Below are 17053 nucleotides of genomic sequence, written 5' to 3'. Positions count from 1 at the left end.
GGTAAATGGATGTTCTGTACAGAATAGACTCAGCATGGAAAACCCAACATAACATGATCTGGCGTGTTTGAAGTAACTTCCAGAGATATGACATGAGTCAGAGGACCTCCACAACCTGGAAATATCAGACCACACATCCAGGAGTCAAAAGTCGTGCCATGCAATTAACACAGCAAGCAACAAGAGAGGCAGAAATATGAGGTTGCTGTTCGCAGGGGGAGGAGGTAAATCCCCTGGATATCGCATATTCAGTCCAAGGATCAATAAATGTTTCAGAGTGAAACGAAACACCAGTGGGTTGCATAATAACACGTACCTTTTATTGCAAAAAAAAAAAAAAAAAAACAACACAAAAGACATGACAGGAGGGTGGCTAATAAAGTCATTTGGGAGCCTGTCATCACAAATTATTCGCTCTTCTGATAGATTAATTTGTCATTAGAGCGCACCGGGAAGTGTGAATGAAAACCAATTTAAGATTTTCAAAGAAGTGAACCCAATGAGCTAAAGTGGGCATTTAGGTTAAACACTAAATATTCAATCAGCACTGTAAGGTTTTAAATGCATCTTATATTGGTGGTTTTGAGTGACTGAGGCCGGGGGGGGGGGGGGTATTAAATGTCAGAGTGCTTTCTGCGGCTGGCTGTTGGTAAGATGATGCATCAGCATCTTTTCATACATTAATCCTGCATGAGAGTCTGTAATTGTTCTTTTCATCTAGTCAACGCTTTGAGTCCTTGATCGCTCATTTCTTCTTCTCCTCGTCCTTTTTGCCGTCTGGCTTGTTTCCTGTCTGGGAGGCCAGGGTACCCATGGCGTTGCGGATGGCCTCGTTGCTGGGGTCGACACCGGGCAGGCTCTCCAGCACACTCTGGAGGAACTCTGGGTCTTGCATGACATCATAGTCATCTTCCTCCTGTTCAGTACCAGTAGAGGGAATGATAGATTGGTATATTCATGAGGAAAACAATGCGAATAGTGACTAGAGTTTCTCACAACAACTTGCAGTACGGAACAAGATGCACTAACTGCTTTAAAATTGATTTCAACACATCTCTCACCTTGACTGATTCTGTAGCATCCATCGGAGCTCCTGTGTCCATCTCACCATACTCTGTTCATAAAACAGAAGAAACCCATATTTATGACTTTAACACACACACACACACACACACACACCAAAAAAACAACAACACCCGTTACTACGTGAGACAGCAGGGACAAACGTGCGTTAGATAGTCAAGTGCCACCCACCTCCTCCAGCGAGAGACATCTGCATGGCGTAAGCTATCTGCTCCTCCTCTGTCATGCTGCTGAAGTCAGGGAGCACCGATGCACCAGTCTCAGGCTGGGATACCGACATCTTCAATAAAGCCTCCTCTGATTCTGGGGGAGTGAAAACATGTACAAATACTATCAAGAAGCCAACAAGTGTCATTCCAACAGCTCTAGTGCTCGAGTGGCTGTTACGTTTGCTCCTCTTACCATCGGCGCTGGGTGTGGGCATGCCGGCCTCAGCTGCCGACGCTGCGGCGGCTCTGCGGGCCTCCTCCTCCTGCCTCTGTCGCTGCTCCTCCATTGATACACGCAAGGCCTACGGGGGACCAATGCAGTTGATGTGATAAATAAAATCATCATAATACAGGCTTTGACTTTGAAAGACAAAAAGTGAGGAAGCAACATTCCAGCTTTGCTACCCCTGCTTGAATAATCTGCTCAACCTGCCCACCACTATGACAATGTAGCTGGAACCGACACCCTTAACATACTTACCAGTGCAAGTTCTGGGTCAGCACTGGGATCCACACCAAACTCAAAGTCACTGGCACCAAGACCCATCATGGCTCCTCCCTCACCGGCCAGGATGGGGGAGGACAGCAGGGCATCCGCCAGGCTGGGCCCTGGAGGGACTGTGACCAGGTGGGAGCCTGTGCCCTCCTTACCATTTAAAGTGTTTATGAAGGCGGTCAACTTCTCTGTGTTCACCTCCTGAATAAAACAGTTGGGAGACAAAACTGAACACAAGACGTCGAAGAAGCAGGTCAAGCTGAAATACTCTGGCTATTTCCTCACCTCTTCTCCAAAGTTGATAATGTCCACGTTCACTTTCTCCTTTTTCAAGCGCTTTGCCAACTTAACCAGCTGCATGAGCAAGGAGCAGGAAAAGAGAGATTATCAGCTGGGGAAGCAGGGATTGGCACCAAAAGGTGATAGCAGACTTCAGACTCACATCTTTTTCATTATCCTCCACAGGACTCCCGACAAAAGCGATAATCCTCATTTTGTGGTTTTTCCCTTGTCTGTGCTTGAGGGCCAGCTGCACAGAACAGATAGGACAACTCCATTAACGCTTCTGCAGAGCCTCGTTTATAACACGCAGCTCCTCTTTTATACCTAAGTGGTGGATTTAAATGTAAACATCTACGCTACTCACATGGGCCACCCTGATGCCTGTGCAGAAGGAGATCTTCCCCCTAGGCTGGACAGCATGTAGTTTGGACAGGATGCGGCCGGTGTCGGGTGTCAGTGTGGTCAGGACCTCACAGTTGCTAAGGGATAAAACAAAATACAGCCGATACTAATCGACTACTACACTTTTTATGGTACTTTGAGAGGACAAGTGTGAGGAATATTAATCACCCGTCTTGGTATCATGGAGGAAAACTTACTTTGCCATCGTAATAAGGCCCACATTGTTCTCTGGGTTGCTGCGTGTTTTGGAGTGACAAACGATGTTGACGGCGTCCTGTTGAGCCTGTAGCCTTGTGGGTAAAAAGTCTCCATTTCTCATGTATTCACTGTTGTCCACACTGAGCACAAAAAAGTTAAACCAATCACTTGATGTCAAAGCACTGAGAAACTCAAACATTCCTCAATCAATTCCAACCATTTTTCTGTGAGAACAAGAAGAAGATAACATTTTTAAGTGGAGGACTTTAACCAGGCAGAAGACAGAAGTCTGATTTGAGGGCTTTCTGCCAGATACTATGTTGAACAATCGGAGAACATTTTTCATTGGACCTGAATCACGTCAAAGAGTTAAAAGAGGCTTTCTGTCAAATCCTCTGCCCTGAGCTTTAACCAGCAAACATTAGCGATGGAACTCTGGAGACCTGGCATCTGCTTCTTAATTGGTCAAACCTCTCAAACTAACTTTTGGCATCAGACTCTTGTAAAAAGGCGTATGATTGACATCAGAAAATCCTAATGATCTGTTGCGTTTATTAGCACGGCTTGCTAACGTTAGCATTTAAAAAAATTATTTTCGCATCACATTCGTCGCAGAGGGATATGATCACAACCCTCGGTTGCCAGTACAGGCTTAAGATATCGAACACTATTTTTTTAGGACTGGTTCACACTAATGAGGTTGTATGTTTGTATTTAATTTACAACGCTCGTCGGAGCTAACACTAGCTGCAATGACTCAGCCAGTCAACGGAGCGTTAGCCGTGTGACATAGAGTGACAATTACTAACCCAGTTGACGCAGACATTCGCCAAAAACTCAAGTCCACCAACTACCGGACAACCTAAATACCAACAGTGTCTCTACCGAAGCCGTGCAGACATTAGCAGTGAAATTAAAGGGGATTTTGTGGAGCTCTTACCAGACCATAGTACTTTCCAGCACCATTTTGGAAACTTCTTATTGCACTCCCGTACCCCCGCAAGCTCATTGTCTATTGGATAAAACTGAACAACGCGAATTCTTATTGGCCAAATTTTGTAATAAGGACTTATTGGCTCTGATTTGTTGATGGACTGAAGAACATAAATAGTGGCATTTTTCAATTAAAAAAACAAATCGGGTTCCGGTTTTTTCGTCCAACGAATGTATCACAATCTACAATATCGACTTATGGCACTATCGTTAAAAGCCCAGTTTGTTTTCATTGTCATTATAACAAAAAACCCAAGCTGTTATTATTGTGATAATAGACAGAGGTTACATGCATTCATGAAGCTGGATGTGCTCATTTATACACTGTCAAAACTAATATCCCTTTTACATAAATGAAATAACTGAAATATTTACATCTACAACGACAAAATCATTTTCATATCTTTTAGTTTGTTGTATTTTGCAGAATTCCTTATTCCCGAATTCCTGTTGTGTCCATGACAACTGAACCAAGAATGAAAGGCATGTAAGTGGACCTTGAGAGACAGGAAAACATTCCTCATTTCATTTTCAATTTTATTTACAAAGATCGATACAAAGATGGATTTTCTATTTTCCAGAAATATGTGACATTATGTCATACACCGTCCTAAAGATGTAAAACAAAAATAATTAAATGTACAGAATGCAACATTAGCAAAAACAACACTTCTTTGTTTTCTTTAATAACCAAATACATTTGTAAGAAAATATGACAGCCCTAAAAGAGCAAGAGAGAAGAAAGAAATTGTAAATTTATATCCTCAGAAAAGAGACATTTTTCTGTAAGATACAAAGACCAGAGAATGATAATTAATTCAATATACAGGAGATAATTCCAGAATGATTTGTTTAACTGTTATTATAGTTATAAAAAATCATCACAACGTGGCTGGCCTGTAGATAAAAAGATCTCCTGTGCTTCAGGACAATCTAAATTCATCATGGTTTTATGGAAACCAGAGCAAGATATACAGTAATAAATACAATAATAAATAGGACTATTTACAGTTTGGTTCATAGGTTGCATGTTTAAGTCATTTATGGTTTGATTTTTGTAATAAGGCACTGCTTCACATCCAATACTGGGACAAGGCACTGACTGACAGCTTTAGATCAGATAAAGTATACAGATACCAAAACCATGCAAACTGATCTCATCTTAATATTTCAATCAGTTGAACTTATTGCACATTCATTCAGGCCTCTGTGTAGAGTTATGCTGTATACAGCATGTGACATAAATGATTCTGTCGATGCCATCTGCTGCCCAAATTCTGCATGTTATTTCATTTTAAAATATAAGTGGGATAATAAAAGCCACCCATCAATGACATCACGTTTAAACACTGTAAACTTGATCATCTAAAATCATAATCATCTAAAAACCAGGCTGACAGTAAACTAGTAATTACACGAAGTAGGTTAACAGTAAGATCATTTTTTAGTCTTTAGAAACCAAGCAGAATCGCAAGGTTTTCCTAAAAGAAAAAGAAAAAGAACTAAAATACTGTATTCTGGGACCTGTCTCACAAAGCTCTCTGCAGCGTACATTCCTCACAGTGCACCGGCTATTCTGGATATACCAGTAACCAGGTTACTAACTGCCGTTCCAACTCTGGGCTTACCAGCCATATGACAGACACGTGGTTTGTAATTCTGCTTGTACATTACACTGAAATGTACACATCAGCAGTGTAAAATCGAATAAGATACAGGGTCAAACCACTACTGTCAGGACTATGTTGAAACAAATGAAAGCTATGACTTTGCTCAGGCTAAGATTTATTGTGTCACTTTTCCCTTAAAAAACTGCTTGGTCAGGTCCAAAAATAGCTTTCTTGCAGGTTTGACCGGTAGCGTTAGTTTCCATGGCAACAGAACAGCGCTCATTCTAAATTTAACTAGTTAAAACCAGCGATCTTGCTTCCTGAGACAGGCTCCAGATCAAACACAATCACTTTGGTTATGGTCCAGTTTACACAGTAAATCTGAAAGATAAGAGATTGTGGAGAGTTAACATAAAACATTCATAACATTATTTCACCTAACTTTGTGAATACGAGAGGTGACGCCATGAAAACAAAACAGGTCCCATTACAGCAGCTGGTTAAAAAGTAAACACATGCTCTTTTTCCAGCACTTGCATTCACAGGAAGCCAAGGAAAAAAAAGAAAGATTAGCATGAATGAATACAGGCATTTCTTAAAAAAAAAAAACAAAAACAAAACAGAACAAAACTCCATTTTATTTCAAAATATTCCATCCAAAGAATGTGGTAGTGAGTTTGAGTAAACGAAACATATGGAAGTCACAGTAACAAGTAAACACATATGTGAGTGGAGGGACAGACGGGGGAAAGCACACAGGTGAAGCCAAGTGTGAATGAAGAGATGTAGAGATTCTCTCTTAACTAATTCCAAGTGGCATAGCTGGGATATAATAAGGAATGATTGGTTTTCAAATAGACCTCATGTGACACTTGACACAGAATGCTGGATTAGTTGGGCCACTGCCAAGAAAGATCTTTTTGCTTGTGCATGGCAGGCATATTTCTGAGATGAATAATACTGTTAGCACCGCACCTAGCACCTGTTTATTATTAGTGTCACGACAGAACCTCCCACATACCCGCTCAGACCAGGCTGGGAATCGGAAATCAAGGAGCTGAAACGCAACAAACTCCATATCCTTTCCTGGACCAGCAGTGTGCACCATCGGATGAACGGTTGCTCAGTTAATTGAGTTAACAACAGACATGCATCCAGAGATGTCTTGAATTTATGCAAAGATGATGATGGTGATGGTGATTTCCCACTCCTATACCTGTAAACCAAAGAAATCTTAATGGTAAGAACTACACCGGGAATGACAGAGCTGTTCAAAAATCATGGACACATTTAGAAGTTGTATTATTAACTTACAGAACATTTGCTCGTACTTGGAACCACGTCACTGAGTGAGACGATATCCTGGGCATCGGTACGCTTTTCATGAGGCTCAAACTGAGTTCTGCAAGCAACATGGGAGTATTGTGAGAAAACTAGACAGGGAACCCGAATCACCTATAAGTAAGGCTGGCTATGTGCGTAGGTGAAAAAAGAAATACATCAACAACAGAATGCGCCTAGTGGTATTAATTCAGTTGTAAAACCGGAACCCTTGCATGCACGTCAACCTTAACACAGGGTATTTATTTCACCATCAGTGCTAAGACATAAATCACCCTCTCGTGCCTCATGTAGTTTCCCGTCTTACCTGTGGAGGGAGCTCTGCTCCATATCTTTGTCACTTGGGTAACTTGAATCTACTCCAGCTGACCTGGAGGTGTTCAGGGAGTGAGGTGGAGACTGACTTGTCTCAACATATCCAGAGGTTCCCGAGGAGGTGGAGAGATTGCTTTCATCATCGTTACTGGCAGTGTTGCTCAGCGGCAAAGTCTTAGGGAGGAGGTCAGGACGACCTGACTGCATGACTGGGTGGAGACAGATTAAACACTTTCAGTACTTTGCTGAAAAGAACCACTTCACATGCTGGTACACGCTGAGTCTCTGTAGGCATCTGTTAAAATTTTGTTTCCTCGTCCTCAAGGTCTTACTGTTGTCTCGCTCAGCGTCTTCTTTGGTCTCAGTGCTGACTTGATGTTGCAGGGCTGGATTCTGGTTGTTGCGGCTCAGTGGGGGTAAGAGAAAAGGTCCAGTACCACCTCCCTTTTTTGGAAGACCGTGTGTGACTGCACGGCGCCTCTTAGATGGGGAGGACTTTACTAGATCAGAGAAGAAGAATGATGAAATGAGAGGCCCAGAGAGTGAAGCTGTATTCCAACTAGTGCTGGGAATCAGCTACAGAAAGTGATCAAATTTATCAGATCAAATTCCCGCGATGAGTAAAAAGATCAAGAGTATTTAGTTGTATTTTACATCAAAATCCACACATTAAGGTTTCCAGTTTAATTGTGAATGTTGGCACGTCAACATTCCCAGGACTAATTCACACTCATGAACACACACACACGCACTTGCACACACACGCACGCACACACACACACACACACACTGTTTCAGTAAGTATTGCCTTACATGATATCCTCTTGAAGACTGTGCTGCACATGAACTTCTGAAATCTATCTGCATAGAAACTCGGTCTGTGCACTGATACAGTATCCTGAAAAGGATTTTTAAAAAAAAACAAACAAGGAAAAAAGATTACATTTCCAACTTTTTTTTTAAAAATTTGAAATCTGCATCATCTACGGTGTGTTGATGTACCGTACCCCATCATGAACCAGAGCTTTCCACGAGTGTTCCAGCTTCTTCACGAATCTGAAAAGGACAAGGTGAAATTCTTGTTGACAGACTTGTTTTCACATGGTACCTTCAAGCATTCGACTGGTGTCCAGTGTGTCACCGTTGCTTTAAGAGAACAAATAGAGCATAAAAACTGTTGTTACTTCCCTTACAGTTTCGATTCACCGCCTCATTTGTTCACCGTTTGCTACCAGCTGTCAGGTATCAGACGTCATTATTCTAAATCTCACGAACCTAATTATACTTTGTAATAAAGTCCTTAGAACTGCAAAGATGAAAATACTGTTCACCTGTAGGATTGCAGAATGTCAATAATGCCAATGTACAACAGCAGCTTCTCGCCTTTGGAGTTTTGTGCTGGAATTCCTCCCGTTCTGTAAAACAGAGCGAGAAATATTTCATCTTGATACTTTCATCATTTGTTTTCCGTGAGATTCACATTTACTGTGGCGACGGCATCAGGATCTTGTCTCAGACTCACTTGTCCTCTGTGTTCAGTGACCCCAGACTCCCTACGTCCGCCTCGATGGCCTCCAGAGCCGTGCTGTACAAGGACTTCTGGCCCTGTGGTCTCCTCTGGTCCATAGCTCCAGCCACTTCTTCGGCGCTGGCCTGCTCTCGACAGGCCTGGTCTACGTTGTGGATTCCCACCAGAAGGCTGTAGTCCATAATCTTAAAACTCTGCAAAAGCTGAGGAGGAATCGAAACAATTACGGCCAGGATAGAAAAGTGCGGCAGAATTGTGGAGCAGACGGTGAATGTGCCACTGGTCTCACCAGGCAGTCTCTCTGGATGGTTTTGCAAACAGCATTGTGCTTGTCCGCCTCCAATAAGAGCCCCTCAGGTATGTCCTGCCTGAAATCCAGGTCCTTGTACGTGGGCACATCTTTCTCTCTCTCCTTATCTGAAGCCCGTCTCTTATAGGTGGAGCCCTTCAGATCAAACTTCAGGTGCATTCGTAAAGTGTTCGGGAGCAGATTGTTCATGACTACGATACGGATGTTATTACCCCCTGCCTGGACACAGTAGAGTCCATAAAACTTAGGTAATAAAGTCCGCTTGTTCTGGTTCAGGTTCTGGAGGAGGTAAGAGCACATGGGAGAAGAAGGGTACGATATGGTAATGTCATTTTTTACAAACCTGAAAAAAAACTTGGGAAAAAAAAGAATGTTTTGGTCCTGTAATTTGATGTAACAAAAATATATATACAAGCAAGATGCATCATTTATTGCTGAACAAACAGATACACATAAAAAAAGCATTCAGATCAACAAGAGGCGCATTACTTTTCAATTTCCAGGGACCAGGGGGAAAGTCATGTGATTGTGTGCGGTCGTTACATGGTTGTTACTATATTGTTCATCAGATCTTACCATAAAGTATCCTGGAAGCAGTTTCTGTAAGAATTCAGCCTCTTTGTGCTGAACCGTTTTAATAATGAACTCGTCGTCACTGGAGACGTAGAAGAGCGATCCGCTGGCTCCAGAGTTGGACAGCTCGATCAGCGGCTCGTTACACAGCGAATACTGTCGACAGATCAGTGCACAGACGTTAGGCGTGCGTCAACAACAGTCTCAAGCGCTTGAAAACAGGGAAACACTAAAGTAAGCTGTGACAGCCGCAGCTCCACCTCGCTCATGTCAACATCATGATTTCACACTTCCCTAGTTGCACTCCTTCTGGTTCCTAAATCACACTATGTTTACTGTCAGTACCTTTTACCAGGCTTTGTGTATATGTGAACGCAGCGTTAAGAGTAGTACCATATAGTCATCAGGCGGGATGCCGAACATCTCCCTGAAATAGCGAAAGGCAATTGGGGCGTACGTCTTGAACCTGAAGTCTCCGTAATGATGTGCTGGTGTCAGATTGCTTCCTTCACTGCCAGTAAAAGGAGGCGGAGGGTTACGCCACAGACAGGGAGGGTACGCAGAGGAGAATTAGTGCACAACAGACAAAACATCCTGTCACGTGAAATGAAAACACTTCAAAAGTCCCACCTGGGGAAGAAGATGCTTTCTACCACTTCAAAGTCCTGCAGCAGCACATCTCGCTCAGGTTTCTGACTTAGGCTGCCCACCGTGTAAGTGATCCCCAGCTGGATAGCACCCCTCAGGGTCCTCGAGGTGGTCTGGGACACACAGAAATGCAGACTTTACTCATTCAAAAGATAAAGTTTACTACAGGAGTCGATTGTAACCCTTCAGATCAATCAATCACACACAATTCTGATAAGATGGCAAGAACAACACGAATCAGAGATTAAACACTTGCAGCTCGATCATGTTTGTAGATTTTTACAAATCACAATTCTAAGAAAAAACACCAAATGTAACAGAGTCCAATTAATTACTCATGATTTGGGGGGGTGTTGACATATTTGTCATATTCTAACACGTGAATATGTTTTGTTTTGAACCATTCCATTGTCGCCTTGGCTTTATGTTAAGGGTCGTTGTCCTGCTGGAAGGTGAACCTCTGCCTCAGTCTCAAGTGTTTTCAAACTCCCACGGACGCTCTTCCAGGATTGCCCTGCATTTGGCTCCATCCTTCTTCCCTGTCCCTGCTGAAGAGAAGCACCCCGGGAGCCTGATGCTGCCACCACCATGTTTGACAGTGGCGGTGGTGTGTTCAGACTGATGTGTGCCCCCTCATGGCTTCTGGCAAACTGCAAACGGGATTTCTTGTGGTTTTCTTTTAACAATGGCTTTCTTCTAGCCACTTTTCCATGAAGGCCAGATTTGTGCAGTGCACGACTAATAGTTGTCCTGTGGACAGATTCCCCCACCTGAGCTGCGGATCTCTGCAGTTCGTTCAGAGTCACCACGGGCCTCTTGGCTGCATCTCTGATCACCGCTCTCCTCGCTCGGCCTGTAGGTTTCGGTGGACGGCCGTGTCTTGGTAAGTTTGCAGTTGTGTCGTACTCTTTCCATTTCCAGGTGATGGATTGATCGAACAGTGCTCCGTGAGATGTTGAAAGCTTGGCTAATCTTTTTACAGCCTAACCCTGCTTTAAACTTCTCCACAACTCTATCCCTGACCTGTCTGGTGTGTTCCTTGGACTTCATGACGCTGTTTGCTCCCCAAAATTCTCTGAACAAACCTCTGAGGCGTCAAAGAACAGCTGTCTTTGTACTGAGATAAGATTACACACAGGTGGGCTCCATTTAGTCACTGGGTCAACATTTGGTCATTCAGCATTCATCAGGCAGCTTCTGAGGGCAATTGGTTGCACTCAGAGAAAAGGGCGCTGAATGCTTTTGCACGCCGCACTTTTGAGATTTTTATTCATAAAAAAAAAAATAAATGTAAGTCATGTATAATTTTCTTTGTATTTTATAATTGTGTTCCACTTTCTGTCGGTCTTTCACATAAAATTCATATAAACATATTTATGTTTGTGGTGACGAAATGTGGAAAAGTTCAGGGGGTGTGAATGCTTTCGCAAGCCGCTGTATGTCTAAACTGGTTCCACCACCTGAGTATGAGCTCTGTTGGCGAAAACACGCAAGATTCAGTCAATGCACGAGTGCATGGTTTTGTTTTGGTTTTTGTTTTTTTAAAAAGTACCAATAAAAAAAACTAAATAATTCTAATAATAATTCCCAAATCTTGTAGAATAGCAATTTTAAAGTTGCGTAAAATAAATGGAATCAGAGCCCCCCAAAAAATGGTGACAGTATTGAATCCGGAAAATGTGTGAACCTGCGTTGGTCAACAGTAGCTGATGTCCCACCTTCTTGTACGTGGTCTCCCCGGTGGGGTCGATTCCACGATGACCGATGGTTTTTTTCATGGTCTGAGAAGTGAGGGTGCTCTGTCAGTGAAAACACAAGAGAATTACTGGAGGGAAGTCTGCAGCAATAAGTCATCCTACTGGTGTTAGAAAGAGGAACAGACGATGTGAAATCGAGTCAGTTCCAAGTAGTCAGGATGAACATCTTGTTTCCTGACGAAAGTCAACTACGCACATCCTCCAAACCGTCATTTCTCACCTCTGCACCAACAGCTTTTCGTGGCCCGCTTGAATCTGAAGCGAGGGAACATTTGAGTTAGGCAAGAAATGAAAAAATAGGCAACAAATCCACGCTGCATGCTTTCATATCAAACCATTTTCCCCGTAAGTCCCTGAAGCCACTGAGTGCAGCTCAACAACTAGCATGCAGGGGCACACCTTGTAATTACCCACAAGTCTCCTCCAGAACCGACTCTGCAGGTCTGTGAGTGGAATGGGAGGAACTCTGCAAGTATGCAGTCACTACTGTGTTGTAAGGATATTGTGTTTTTGTAGGCCGGCTCAGACATTAGCATTGTCGCGGTTTCCCTCGACCAGAAGCCGATGGAACAGAGTTTAACGTCCCAGGCAGCCTCTGTGGTCGTGTTTATGCTTTATGCTGTCGAACTAAGTTTTAACCATCCTAGCGTGAACAACTGACTTTATTTCAGGCATTTAACTGAAATCAAATATATATTTTACACACAATTTGGCTGGTAGTCAATAGGTACCAATATTATCTGTATCTAAAGTTAAATGACATTGTTTAATTCCTGAAAAACATGTAAACATTTTTGATTTTGAAAAATTATCCTTTTCATTTCAATGTTTGGAGAGGCTCATGAATCCTATCATATTGTTGTTTCCTCTTCACTGACGACATAAATATCAGCCATCGCACCCAATACGAATACATTTTCAAAAAGGACCGATATCTTTTGATACCGATGACATAAAGATATTATCCTGCATCCCTAGTAATTTACTGACAGCATTTCTTGTCTTGTCTGAATCTGATGGGCAGTTTTAAGGTTGAATTGTGGAACAATAAGACATTAAACTAGTGCAGTTATCTGGCTAATAAGATGCATAAATGTGTCTCTCAAGAGGATCCCAGATCAGATTTGATACATTGAATTATATAACGACTATTACTATAAAACAATAATAACAAGAATAATGTATTACTGACTTCCAGCGGGGGCCTGCAGCCCCCCCGGGGGCTCCTCTGCAGCTGTGGCCATTCAGACCCGATACTCAGCTCCCGGTTGGGGTCAACCGTCAACTCTCCTGAGTGAGGGAGGGAGGGACTAGTTGCTGCGGAGGATCTGAGAAACACAAGTAGACTCCGTCATTCGCTCCCCGGGTGACTTCATCCTCCAAATATGAGCAGCAGACGAGTTGAGTGGACCTGCTGACGGTTTAACTGACTGTAAAGCCGTCTGATTAATGTTAACGATCATTTAAAAAAAAAAAAAGATATCATCTCTATTCTAAAAGGCTGCCACGCTAGCAACCGAGATGTGTTGCGGGATCGAAACTCTCAGTTAACGTAACTCTAACTTTTCCAACTTGACGCGAGCTGGTCAAAAACCTAGCTCAGTGACAACATACAGACGGCCTACTCACTCAGGTGTGCTGTGGAGGAGTCCCCGCCGTTTTCAGAGTTCAGGGATAAATTCAATCCTTACTGGTATAAAGTAAACACGGAAGGAGCGCGGAAGCAGCCGTGCGTTCTTGTGAGCGTTCGACTCCGCTGCCTCGCTAAACAGCTGTCCTTTCACAATAAAAGCCCGCGTCACAATAAACGCAGAGGAATCGTCGGTGCGACCAGAACGTGAGGATACCATGATATCAGGATTAATATAATACTGTGATAACGCATTAAAAAGCTATAAAAAAACAACAAAAATGCAGTGAATTTAACACAGAATCTTTTGATATCATTTCAACTACATTATCTGGTATTTGGAAATTTTAATCTCCAAAATGCATCACGTTGTTTTTTTAGGGCCTAAGCCTGAAGGTACTTCAGGCGAAGACCCTATTATGTTTGCTCGGCAGAGCAACACATTAGCAGCACAATTTTTTTTTTTTGGGGGGGGGGTTCATGATTGTTTTATATAAGCTTATGTAAGCTTCAAAGTAATTTACACAGTTGTCTACTAAATGTAGAAAAGTAAAAAGAACACCTTTATTGTCCAGAAGTGGATGTGAAAAGTGTGAGAGAACTCAAGTAAAGCACTCCTATCTCAGGTTTACATTTAAGGAATGAAGTTCTGCACATTTGATGCTTGTTTCGCATTTGAAATACATGAATGCGTTCAAGGCTGCAGAACCTGGTTACATTCACTCACTTGTATTTAGATGTCTTGATGTAACAAGAATAAAACTGTTGTCCTCCCTGTCACCATAGTTATCATGTACCAATGAGACATGCGTTTATTAAAGTATTATAGAAGCTGATGGGCTCGCATGTACATGTACCCTGTAATTATGTTTTATGTTATCAAGAGATCACTTCCAAAGTTACTTGTACCCCCCCCCCCCTTCCTCCAGCTCCTACATAAACACTGACCTCTGCTGGACGTATTTTAAACAACATCCATAGTTTTTGTCACTAAAGTACAAAAGAGACATCTCAAAAAAGTTAATCAATATTTTTTTATTTAATCTCTTATAAGAGAGAGAATATTACATGAGATATCAGACACTGTGAGATTAGGATAAAATGTATAACTGGAAACAGCTGTTATGAGCTTATGCTGTGGTAAGTAAACCAGCATGTCCTGTCCTCATCTCACCACCTAGGATCTGTTGCAACAATTCAAAGCATTGTTTTAAAAAAAAAAAAAAAATCAGCCTTAATTTCCATGCGCTTTTGACTAACACAAATATTTTTTAAGAAATTTCATGTCAAGCCAGTTTTTATGCAGTTGTTTTCTTATAGTTTCATTTTCTATACATTCACATGCATTCTGATGTATTGCAGTCAGGTTTTAACCTTTAGCAAGCATGTACGTTGAATGTGAAGGCCGGGTCCGGAGGGACTTGAGGTGAGTTGACGGCCGGTGTGGGTTCATAGTTCGGGTTTGGTGTCTCACGGTCAAAGCAGTCCCACCGAGCATCTCCTTTGTCCTTACAGCACAGGTATGCATTGGTCATGGTGGAATATTCCTCTACACAGAAACGGGACAGAGCCTGTCTCCACTGCAAGACAACAACGGTGTCACAATGTCAGTGTGTGTTTCTTATCCCCGTCGGAGCCAAATAAGGTACGATTCATCAAAATGATGTAGATGTCTGTGCAAGTCTGAGAGTGAAACCTCTTCTTCTCACTTAAAAATCTGTGTGTCTGCTGTTTTCCTTGTGTTCTCCTGTTCAAAAACATCTCCTCTGCTACTTTCTGTCCTCTCTCACAACCAAACAAACACAGAGGACTCACGGCTTGCTGGGCACAGCAGAGGATATGGCTGCTCTCCTGGGCTACCTGTCCACTGCAACACAAACTGTACCAGGACTCCAGTTTGTTGATGGCGTCTCCGCGTCGCCGGAAGTGGCTGGCGCCAGATCTAGGAAAGAAGCTGGCTGGGTATCTGGGTCGACCCTGACCCTGATAGCAGATGGCAGCCAGATTCTCAGCAGTGGGCTTGGCAGGTGGGAAAGGGACGTCAGGCTCATTGAGAGAGTTTCTTTGAGTATCTGGGGAAATAGAAAAGAGGAGGACATACACTTAATTATTTTTATTATTAATAATACCTCAGCAGTTGAAAGCATTACAAAAAAAAGTATATTTAAAGTTATTAATATTACCTCCCAAATCTGCACTGTGAAGACTCAGCAGTGCAAACATCCAAAATCCTGCAAGGCCTCCTGTCAAAGTCATAGCTGTGCTGGTGTGGTGATGTGGAAAATGACAAAAAGCTGCTGTCGCTTCCACGAGTCGATCAAAAATTTAAGGACTGCTTCGGCAAGCGGCTTATATGGGCGAGGGGAGTGAGTCTGTGGGCGTGAAGTGCTTGGAAGTAGCAAGAAGGTGTTGAGGAGAAGTGGTGATGGTGCGTGTGTGGGAGGGCAGCCGAATGTCGGGAACAGTCAAAATACACAGCAAACCATCTAACGCCATCCAAGTTATCTTATGAAGGAGCTAATCTCCCAAGGAGCTAATCTCCCAAGGTCAGCAGCTTTCTTGGAGGTCCTCCTTACTAACAACCCAGGCAGCAAGTAAACACGAGTGTAATTCCTTACATCAATTTAAGATATTTTCCATGTGGTGGGCCAGGTTTCTAATTGTTGCTGCTGGCTCAATTGAATCAAATAAACATTATTTATCTGCAATTCGACATTGCTGAGAACCATAATGTTTGTTACTTCACCCCATAAAAATCAGTTGTCGTTAACAATATTACCGTAATTCAGTGACTACATTACCACTCAAACTTCATACGCTCGCCACCAGCCTTGACACCTCTTTTTCTAGTTGGAATAACCCTTTTTTTTCGCAGCTATTTTGACAAGTACGACCTACATGAGTGGAACAATGCCGGAATTAATGTTTTTCTGTCACACATCAAAATGGGTGCCGCGGAAAAGGTATTTTTGCTCACAAAGTCTCGCAGGCTTGTTTCAAATGAAATGGAAATGAGCTTTACAGATGAAAAAAAGCACGCGCCAATGTCCGCCCGCATTATTGTTGTGAGTGTAACTCATGAATTTACTGAAGTCTTATAAGCTCAGAAAGAGCAATCAACAGTTCCCATGAAGGATCAAACGAGCACAAATGTTTAATATGGGATATAATTGCTTTTAGATGCGTCGTAAAGTAAAAAACTCGGTCTATCCCGAGCTTTTTGGTGTTATGGAGGGACAGGGTGCTGACGGGGTAAAGTGTGGAGAAACACTGTGAACTCTGGCATGTTTATCCAGACTGATCTGTTGTCTTTCCCAAAACCTCACAGACCCGATGGTAAACTCCTTCCATCCAAGGTGCCAAAAACAGCCTGAATGTGCTTTTCGTTATCTGGGGATGGCTAAAAAGTCACCCCACACGTGAACATCTGTCTGTTTTCAACAAGTGGTATTATGACTTGTGGTCAGAATGAAGAACGCACTCAGTGAATCATCCAAATGGTTTCTCACCCCCTGAAATTCAAACAATTCACAAACAATTATTGAACTGATACAGAGGCTTGGACCGCTCTCTCTTTTTCCAGCTGTTACATTAATATTTATATTATTATATCTTGACAACAACATAAAAGTTTTGATGATTTATTTTATTTTTTTCTTGATTTTTGGGGTGTGGCTT

The 17053-nt window shown here is 42.5% G+C and overlaps 3 protein-coding genes across 5 annotated transcripts; all 3 read right to left on the bottom strand.

Annotated features, from left to right (window-relative positions):
• Positions 1-294: 294 nt before the first annotated feature.
• On the bottom strand, positions 295-3768 carry psmd4a (proteasome 26S subunit ubiquitin receptor, non-ATPase 4a). 2 transcript variants are annotated; one of them, XM_086192935.1, is made up of 10 exons: positions 3611-3768; positions 2670-2810; positions 2435-2549; positions 2231-2317; positions 2074-2142; positions 1774-1989; positions 1486-1594; positions 1255-1386; positions 1062-1114; positions 295-916 (listed from the first exon to the last, which is right to left on the bottom strand). In XM_086192935.1, the coding sequence occupies exons 1-10, from the start codon at positions 3634-3636 to the stop codon at positions 746-748; spliced, it is 1119 nt and encodes a 372-aa protein (XP_086049061.1). In that variant the 5' UTR covers positions 3637-3768; the 3' UTR covers positions 295-745. The 2 variants fall into 2 exon arrangements, with proteins under 2 accessions (XP_086049061.1, XP_086049062.1); XM_086192936.1 differs by having other exon boundaries at positions 3480-3618.
• Positions 3769-4201: 433 nt separating this feature from the next.
• Positions 4202-13520, bottom strand: LOC147240663 (phosphatidylinositol 4-phosphate 5-kinase type-1 alpha-like). Of its 2 annotated transcripts, XR_015111286.1 has the most exons (17): positions 13375-13520; positions 12938-13073; positions 11966-12000; positions 11707-11787; positions 9971-10101; positions 9734-9851; positions 9344-9496; positions 8747-9046; positions 8452-8660; positions 8261-8344; positions 7937-7985; positions 7743-7827; positions 7262-7429; positions 6922-7138; positions 6588-6675; positions 6295-6489; positions 4202-5654 (listed from the first exon to the last, which is right to left on the bottom strand). XR_015111286.1 is itself a non-coding variant. In XM_086193787.1 (16 exons), exons 2-16 carry the CDS (start codon positions 12987-12989, stop codon positions 6484-6486), a joined length of 1776 nt encoding a protein of 591 aa, XP_086049913.1. In that variant the 5' UTR covers positions 12990-13073; positions 13375-13520; the 3' UTR covers positions 4202-6483. The 2 variants fall into 2 exon arrangements, 1 of the variants encoding a protein (XP_086049913.1); XM_086193787.1 differs by having other exon boundaries at positions 4202-6489.
• An 875-nt stretch (positions 13521-14395) lies between these two features.
• Positions 14396-15717, bottom strand: ecm1a (extracellular matrix protein 1a). The gene is made up of 3 exons (XM_086193239.1): positions 15559-15717; positions 15191-15447; positions 14396-14955 (listed from the first exon to the last, which is right to left on the bottom strand). The coding sequence occupies exons 1-3, from the start codon at positions 15629-15631 to the stop codon at positions 14752-14754; spliced, it is 534 nt and encodes a 177-aa protein (XP_086049365.1). The 5' UTR covers positions 15632-15717; the 3' UTR covers positions 14396-14751.
• Between the last annotated feature and the right edge of the window lie 1336 nt (positions 15718-17053).

Source organism: Aulostomus chinensis, chromosome 22, assembly GCF_037954235.1.
Source record: "Aulostomus chinensis isolate RoL2024-O1b breed Wild chromosome 22, RoL_Achi_v1.0, whole genome shotgun sequence".
In the NCBI taxonomy this organism is placed as follows: Eukaryota; Metazoa; Chordata; class Actinopteri; order Syngnathiformes; family Aulostomidae; genus Aulostomus; species Aulostomus chinensis.
The sequence above is the reverse complement of the archived record's forward strand: the minus strand, read 5'-3'. Positions and strand labels throughout refer to the sequence as shown.

Excerpts from the sequence above, each read along its gene's own strand:
- psmd4a (XM_086192935.1), bottom strand. The coding sequence starts at position 3,636 with ATGGTGCTGGAAAGTACTATGGTCTG. Across the intron at positions 2,811-3,610 it reads CTGGAAAGTACTATGGTCTG|TGTGGACAACAGTGAATACA; the intron begins GTAAGAGCTCCA and ends TTTTGTGCTCAG. Across the intron at positions 2,318-2,434 it reads CAGGCATCAGGGTGGCCCAT|CTGGCCCTCAAGCACAGACA; the intron begins GTGAGTAGCGTA and ends TGTTCTGTGCAG.
- LOC147240663 (XM_086193787.1), bottom strand. The coding sequence starts at position 12,989 with ATGGCCACAGCTGCAGAGGAGCCCCCGGGGGGGCTGCAGGCCCCCGCT. Across the intron at positions 9,047-9,343 it reads TGCTTCCAGGATACTTTATG|AACCTGAACCAGAACAAGCG; the intron begins GTAAGATCTGAT and ends TACCTCCTCCAG. Across the intron at positions 7,139-7,261 it reads AGACGCTGAGCGAGACAACA|TCATGCAGTCAGGTCGTCCT; the intron begins GTAAGACCTTGA and ends GTCTCCACCCAG.
- ecm1a (XM_086193239.1), bottom strand. The coding sequence starts at position 15,631 with ATGACTTTGACAGGAGGCCTTGCAGGATTTTGGATGTTTGCACTGCTG. Across the intron at positions 15,448-15,558 it reads TCACAGTGCAGATTTGGGAG|ATACTCAAAGAAACTCTCTC; the intron begins GTAATATTAATA and ends CTATTTCCCCAG. Across the intron at positions 14,956-15,190 it reads TCTGCTGTGCCCAGCAAGCC|TGGAGACAGGCTCTGTCCCG; the intron begins GTGAGTCCTCTG and ends GTTGTCTTGCAG.